Below are 8,157 nucleotides of genomic sequence, written 5' to 3'. Positions count from 1 at the left end.
TATTATATGAAAAATATCGTATATTTTTTGAGACCCAAATGCCATGTCACAGTGAAATGAGTGAACTTTTGCACATAAAGTTAATTGGTCTGGTCGGGGTTCTCGAGAGGTCGAATCAAGGACAAAAGACATTCGTTATTCGGAAGTTAACATGCATGCATATGTATATTTCGCTTATGTTAATTATACTAAACTCAAGAAAGCTAGCGCACCTTACTTAATAATTATTACTTAAATAGTCCCATAATATAACTATTATATGACATTATCATTGTAAAATCTAATAACACAACAATAACATACGCGGTAACTGAATATTTACATTCAACGATCCAATTTACACAAATGATAGACTTTCAAAATTCAACGCGACTTATTCAAATATATTAATTGAGAAGATTAGAAGGTCACCAAATGCAAAGGAAGACTCATCTCATTAGTTCACAGGCCGGAAAACTGCTACAAGCATACTATGGTCTCGGTGAAGGCTCCCACGAGGGTCATGTCGGCGCCGAGGGCCGCTCGCATCACTTGCGGAGCGACGGAATCCTTCACCCTCAGAGTGAATTCGCGGCGCGCAGGCGCTGGCAGCGCTCCACCGGCCGCGGTCAACATCCTCGCTCTCCCTGCTACGTCCAGAGGCTTCCCTTCCACACTGCTCCCGAACACAGCACGGACACAAAGCGATCTGCAAGCCTCTTTCTCAGCTTCGTAAATCTCTCGCGCAGCTATCTCAAAGGTACGTCTTTTATCAACTCCACCGACACACGCACTTCCGCCGGGAACCCCTTCCTCTACTGCTTTGACGGCCCCGGCTCTTAAAATGGCGGGCAATAAAAGTTCAGACACTCCACTTACAGTCCGCGAACGCAGAAAATGAAGGACCTGTTCTGCTTCCCGGGTCTCATCGAAGAGTCTGCGTTGTCTCGCTGCAGGCACTGGACGGGCCACGCTCCAGGTTTCGGCCCACGGATTCCCTGGTAACAACATTCGATCTCCTAAGGTACCTCCGTCGTCTGGCTTCCAGTCTCTTGGGGAGTACCACTGCACAAAGTCACAGAGCTCCGCCCCAGGGTTGGCAGCCTTGAACGCCTCCATGTCAGATAGTAAAGAGGCGCTCATCATTCTCGCTCGCAGCTCTGAAGCTCTAGCATCGTCTCCGAGTCGAACCATTAGCTCGGCGTCTTCTTCCAATTGGTCTTCAGTCTTAGGTGCAGGATCCTTTATAAAAAGAAAAACTTTTAAAATAGACTGAAACAAAACTCAATAAATTACCTAATGCATTTTAAATTCAATTTGACAGAAAATCTTCAAAAAACAATGAAGATATATAACATATATTTTTAAATTGATTCAGTAGTAAGTATTCAACCAGTACCTGAGTACGAGGCACATAGAGGGGTGCTCCATTTTTGAGGGTCGCTTCACCAAGTCTATGTAGTCTCCCCACAGGCCGGTCCCACAGAGGCTGGTCTTCCGCATCATCGCCATCGGAGCAGTCGTAGAATTCATCTTCGGACGAGTTGCCCTTCGAGTTGACAGTCTCGCTGCCGGTGCCTTCTTGCGCTCGCTTGATGCAGCAGTTCAATAACTGTAGTTTTTGGTGCAGCAGACATGTTCGTGCATTGGGCGTCCCTTCTGCGATTCTGTTGACAAAATATTTCTTACTCAATTAGCCCATTCCACTTATCTGGTCTTATCATTATCTGTCCTCACAATTAGTGTACACAGGAAAAATTCCTTAAGGACAGTTGATAAAGTATCTACTACACTACACTTGCACATAATTATTTTCTAACGACCGCAATAGTTAAGAGTTTCACTAATGTTAATATTACACAAAATTTCATTACGCCCATAGCAAATATTCGTTAAATAATAACAGTCACGTAGTGCTTAGCTGACTCATATTAACTTTCACTCGAAAGACAATTTTTAAGTAGACAAATACGACCACCAAATGAAAGCAAATAAATCAAGAGAGTACTCGCGCAATATAGCCAACGGTTTCTCTTTCGCGAATGCAAATTTCGCAGTCTCGAACCACACAGAGACGCAATCGATGAGAAAAGGCGCGAGAAGATATCTATCACGATACTTACATGAATGATTTTATCTCGCAATCCCACAAGCGTACAAGACTCCGTACCGCACCGGGGCCCTACGAACCGTTAGCGATGAATTTCAAATGTGAATCTGTGGCACGCGGACGGAACTCGTGTGGCGCCATACTCTCCAAGATCTTCTGGTTGCAATCGGTCGGTGAACCGTTTGTTTACCGGAGCCGGTGGTGGCAACTGGGTGTAGGTCACGCAGCCGCTGGAGGGGGCCATCGGCGTACAGTCCGCCGCCGCACACAGTCGTGCGCGCATCCACCGCAGACATGGGTTCGCCTGCACCGGCCTAACCAGATACCGTTTCCCAGACCAATCGAAAGTGACCTCTTTCCCATTGTTGTGACCCAATGATGACAGCTATCGGTGATTTATAAAAAATAACAAATAAAATAACAACGTGACAGTGTCAATAGAAAGTGGCTAATTTCAAAGGATTTTCCGGTTGACCCGTGAAGACTGGTAAATATGGTGAGTTAAGAATGTTGTTTTCAGTTATGAATGTTATGATCGTTAAAATACTCTCAAAGAACGTGAAGAAAATCTCAGCGTACGTTGACCCATTTGCAGCGCAGCGTCTCCAACCACCGGCACGGGCTCACGCTGCAGAATCTCAGTTTTTATCAGTTACCATACCAATGCCATTAGTATTTCAGAATTACTCAACAAGTAGATACACTCGGTCATAACCATTACATGCACTAATTAAAACAATAAAAAGCATAACAAGTAAACGATAAAGTCAGTAATAAAAATATAAAAAATTGTAAATGGAATAATGGAATTCGAATCAGTGCCGGTAAATATTAAGTTAAACTTATAATTTATGAAAACAATATTGGTATCATGCTATATAAAATATGCATTATTTAATTAACCGTTTTCATAAATTCTAAGTTTGAAATCAAAACCAGCAGCAGCCCATGACATTTACTAGTAAGCAACAGGTAATTAAACCTCCCGTTTTATTAGGTATGTGTGCCACGGTCACGCTAATGCTCTTCACAAAGACGAACCACGATCTCACGTGTGACTATGTCAAACGCGCACTTTCTCCAGCGGCCGCCAGCGCCGTAATCTGTGGGTTTTTGCAAATCATTTCAAAATTCCTTCCCGAGAATTTCGGCCTGTTCTTATTTAAAACAACATCGAAATTTGACTTCGGACACTTGCCATCTTTAATAGTTTTCTTTGGCAGTTGTTTACTCGGCAAAGTTTTCTTGTATGCCGTCTTAATAGCGTGTTTGTAGAGGCGAGGCGCTCTCCCCGCGGCGAAGGGTGGGCTGAGCCACTCAATGTGAGCTAGTTCCGGACTGCCTCTTCGTTAATGGCCACCCTGTTTGCGCTCATCTGACCGCAGCATTTTCTAACCGTAAAAAAGTCTCCAAGTTTCAGTATTTTCATACAACTATTTTATTTGTAGATCTTAATAATACGGATACTTTTATTGACAACCTGGTCCTAAAAATGTCAGATTAGCTTGGATGGAACTGCGTGATATCGTGAAACTTAAATTGAAACTCGTGCCCGACTAACAAATATCCGGAGCAGTCAACGAGACCAAGACACAAGAGACAAGTAATCGGATTGGTCTCTGGACTTTCTGTTCATTTTAAATTAGACTAGAATTGTTTTCAGCACACAATTTCGAACCAAGTATTTGGTTAATAAAAAGTAACTATACCAAAAAGTACAGGTTCAGGCATATCAAAGAACCCACATACATTCGAGATATGATAAAAGCCATCTGCGCATCGTAATAGTAATACGACAATCTCGGCTCTGACACCCCTCACAGATATCAAAAACACATTACATATTCTATCAGACCTCTCTTATTGGGGAGTAACGCGTGTTACAATTGGAACTAGTACAATATATAGGTTGTACAACAGACAGAAAGACACGACACCCTCTCACTATGCGTCCTAATATTTTACGTTGTTAGATTGGGTTTGACTTTTTTTTCTATAACATTGAATGCTAGAATAATACTATAAATTTAATAAAAACATCCACTTTTCTGAAATAAAACATAAAAACATCCTAGACACACGTAAGCTTAACGCAAGCACACGTAAAATTTTAGTTGTTAAAAAGTGGAGTGCACTTGTGCTCCAACATTTTGTGCCCGAGCGCGCTTTGTAACGCTCAAATGTGAGAAATGGAATCCGGCGACGACGGCTGTAGTGGCTGCAACGATGCATTTTCCTGACGTTTTCCCGTACAGAAATAGGTTAATCAAAGGAAGAAATCTACGCCATGTATTTCCTTTGCCGATTGAAAAGAAAAATTGGCAGGTCTTGCATATTTTTATGCTATACTCAAACGTTTATACCATGTACAATGATTATTTAGCTATTTTATGTAAAATTAAACAATAGCTATATAATATTTAGACAGCAGCATGTTGTTAATTGTCATCTCAATTCACTGCTTTATCGGTAATAATCAATATGTTGATGTTAAATACAAGTAATAACACTTATTATATTTTTATCCAGCATTAGAACTGAATTATCATTTTTACACAGCAAGTTATTTTACCTTTATTGATTAGATCACAAAATTCTCATTTCCAAATGTTGCTGATTGCGTTCGTGGGTGTGACTCTGCGAATCCCGGGGCGTAAAAATAACCTTACATTCGTCTGACGTCCTCCTAGGGAATATGATGACCACAAATAATATTCTTTAACTAAACCAAAGTGCAGTGGTAAATCAAACCAAAATAAACCCAGCTTAGGCGAACGCAAATCACATAGTAATGCCATACAAAATGGTCCCCAAGTGTGTTACATTAAAGCAGACACAAAGAGTATTAGGTTCCGAAGTTTGCTTACTCCGGGAAAGCAAATCTAAGTTGCATTAGAGCCATTCTCGAGACTTCCACATTCTATATGCAGGCGCCTCGTGCGGCGTCCCTAAGTGCACTAAGCCAGATATAAAGCAAAGCATATGGCGCACTGTGGAAAATGTGGGCCTGTTTCAGGTCAAAAATCTGTTACTCCATCAATTTAAATATTTTTTATTATAAAAATGTCATTTTTGACACAAGTTTTTACTGTTGTCAGAGAGATCTTGTTTCATTCAATGTGTGACAAAAATCAGGCCCTTGCAGTATCCGATGCGGAGTTCCTTCGTTGGCAGCCGTTTTTGGTCATCATCAAGTCTTGCTTATCACAATAATTGCATTGACATCCAAATGAAAACGTGTACAAAAATATTCACATTAATCAGACGCTGTGAAGTGAGCCTGAGAGAGTTGCAAGATTTGACACACACTAACAAACGGATATCATGCCAAGAAAAAAAAAACTTGTAAAAAATAAGCAGATTTCATGTTGCAATAACATAAAATTAAATGATTATAAAATAATTCCTATTTCACTTAATTATTATTTAGAGTATTTAACTAGTATTATTATCTAATTATAATTCTTTACTAAATTGCTGAAGTAGATAATTTGCGGATTTTTTATAAAGACAAAACGCGTTATTTTTTATAAAGATTCTCTAAAAAGGTAGATATATGTAGTTTTCTGAGCTCGTAGGACAGCCTTAGCCAAGCGAAATCGAGCCTTAAAATTCAATCTCGGAATTGCAATACTTACTTGGGAGAAGTTTGTAGTTGCTGTTGATTTAAAAGCTGACAGACAGAAACAAAACAGTTCAGTAACGATATTTTAATTTTTAGCTAGTCAAGTTACTGTCTGTATCGAAATCTTCTATCATGAAGCGCAAGTTGACTTGACAGCTAGTGATAATTTACACCAAAACTCTCAATAAACCTCCGTGATTACGGAAAATCTCATTTAATGTATTGATTTGAGTCCAAACCACACATTCACACCGCCCAGTGCCAAACTGCCAATATATGGTAAAGCATTGACACCCAGTGCCAATACATGGAATAGGCATCGACAGCCGCCGGTAATCAAACTTCACCAAAGTTAATTTCGATGCCAAACAACGTAATTAGAACAGTATTCAGAGGAGCGACATTGATTGCCCAGCGAATTGTTTCGTGCAAATTGATAGGCTCTTTGACTAAAATATGTTTTGGTAAATTAAATGGACCGCACAAATATTGAAACATGGTCCGTGAAAAATCCCGAAAACATTACTCAATATGTGCAGAATGGGAATTTAGTTCGAAAGCTGCCCTAAATAAGAGTTATGTTATATCCTTAATTATATGTAACTTAATTATATAGAATAATATTATTAATAACGGAAATATGATATTTAATTCAGCTAGCTGATTTTTAATAAATTTCTAATAAAATGTTACAAAATCACCGGGAAGTTGCTTAATTTACAGTTACGGATTGCGAGAGCAGGCGCGTGTCTCAAAAACTCAGAAACTGTAGCAAACTAAAAACTACTCTTTCCCGATAAATTTTAAACTGAGCAATTAGTTAATTGTTTATCGCTGTTGAGAGAATCCCACGCCCTCTCACCTAAGTTCAAGTTTGCGTATTGTTTACTGTACCAACAGTATAATTTTATTTACTCCCATCCAATCTCCCGTAAGGGTTCGGTCGATAGGGCGGGGGCCTGATACGCGGATGCCTAAGTAATTTCACAGACACAATTTAATTTGGCAACGGTAACACCGTCGGTTAACAGACAATTTATGCGAAGTGACTTCAGCGATGAGTGCATAAAATATGTAAATTACATTAAGTACAGTGTTACAGTTAGGTACTTTGATAATGCGTGAAAAACTGATATTAGAGTGAATAAATATGAAAATATGCAAGTACTACAATCATTCCACCACATTGATTGGACGTGAGTCCAATCAATGTGGTGGAATTCTTCTGCTTGAAACGATGATATTAACAGCCTATTTGAAATTTCATGAAGCTTTGGCTTAACCCTCAATAAAGTAGCTGCCGCCATTAACCCAGATACTGCGGGGCCGGTGTCGGTTCCCGCCGATGACTGACTTTCGTCACTCGAGCCAGGAAATCTGCGGGCGCCAGACAATGCCGCGCCGACAATGGCTCCCACGACCAGCTCTTAACCACTGCTATATACCTCATTGTCTGTTCGCTGCCGTAGGGTTTTTGTGTTCGCGAATGTCTCCGGTGAAATTTTCGCAAAAAAGCAAGTGACATTTGACGTAATAAATGACCATCCATCGAGACGCGTTCAGAAGCTAATTAACCCCGCCTTTGTGTGCCCGTGATTATTTTCTCTTTTGTTCAAGTTGCTACGAGGAGATCAGTTACGTTCATTAGTTTTTTTATTAGTAGGTATATAGTATACTGTAATTTCAATCCAGGCAGGAATTCTTGGACATTATACAGGCGCGAATGAAAAGCAGAAAAGTTAATTCTATCCGTGATATATCTATTATATATCTACTATCCGCTTTTTCAGCAATATTATAGAATTTCACCTTGCACAGGATACACTCTAATTTACTAACTTTAGAAGAATTTCAATGCACACTACCCATTGAATGCGAGAATTATTGTGATATTTCCCAGTAAATAACGCGAAGTTACGATAAGAAGTCGTAATAGCCGTATTTTAAATATACTACCGTATTTATGGACGGTATAAAGGCAATATATTTTTTATGAAATCTTAAAGAATAATGAAGGCGGGCTGCGGCGATATATTGCGTGTAAAGCGCGCTGGTGCGTCGGCGGGAGTCGGGAGGTCCCGGCCGACCAGCCTCCGTCTGACGCGAGCCTCGCCGACCTCCGATATAAATAGAAGCTCTCAGTCCGTACTTCATTACGTTAAAATTACACTACGCTCAAATTATTTCACAGTTAAAATCAATGTAGAAAGCTGTCAGACATAGAATACGCTCCGTGCGCCAGCAAACGTGCGAACTTCATAAATTAATAATTTCAGAGTTTAACGCTGCGAAATGTACATTTCAGATTCGCGAAAGCCAATTAAAACGAGAGAGTTTAGTACAAAATTGTAACTGAGTCGGTAGTTAAACTGGCCCCGCACACAAATTAAAGTATTAGACAGATACGATAATAGTTCATACAATACAAAAAATGGCAAATAGT

The 8,157-nt window shown here is 39.9% G+C and overlaps 2 protein-coding genes across 2 annotated transcripts in view; one reads left to right on the top strand and one right to left on the bottom strand.

The window, feature by feature from the left end:
- Positions 1-135: 135 nt before the first annotated feature.
- The window catches only part of Rab3GAP1 (RAB3 GTPase activating protein subunit 1), a 33,601-nt gene continuing 25,579 nt past the window's right edge, over positions 136-8,157 (bottom strand). Inside the window, exons 3-4 of the mRNA XM_053743663.2 lie at positions 1,379-1,646; positions 136-1,221 (exon numbers count right to left, since the gene is read on the bottom strand). Coding sequence (XP_053599638.1) covers positions 460-1,221; positions 1,379-1,646 — 1,030 coding nt within the window. The 3' untranslated portion in view covers positions 136-459. The remainder of the gene's footprint in view (positions 1,222-1,378; positions 1,647-8,157) is intronic.
- Positions 2,321-8,157, top strand: part of haf (hattifattener) — a 29,566-nt gene continuing 23,729 nt past the window's right edge. The window contains exon 1 of the mRNA XM_053743648.2: positions 2,321-2,585. Within this exon, the coding sequence (XP_053599623.1) occupies positions 2,583-2,585 (3 nt within the window). The 5' untranslated portion in view covers positions 2,321-2,582. The remainder of the gene's footprint in view (positions 2,586-8,157) is intronic.

The sequence above is a fragment of the Plodia interpunctella genome, chromosome 1, assembly GCF_027563975.2.
Source record: "Plodia interpunctella isolate USDA-ARS_2022_Savannah chromosome 1, ilPloInte3.2, whole genome shotgun sequence".
In the NCBI taxonomy this organism is placed as follows: Eukaryota; Metazoa; Arthropoda; class Insecta; order Lepidoptera; family Pyralidae; genus Plodia; species Plodia interpunctella.
Note: the sequence above shows the minus strand (reverse complement) of the source record. Positions and strands in the feature narration are given on the sequence as shown.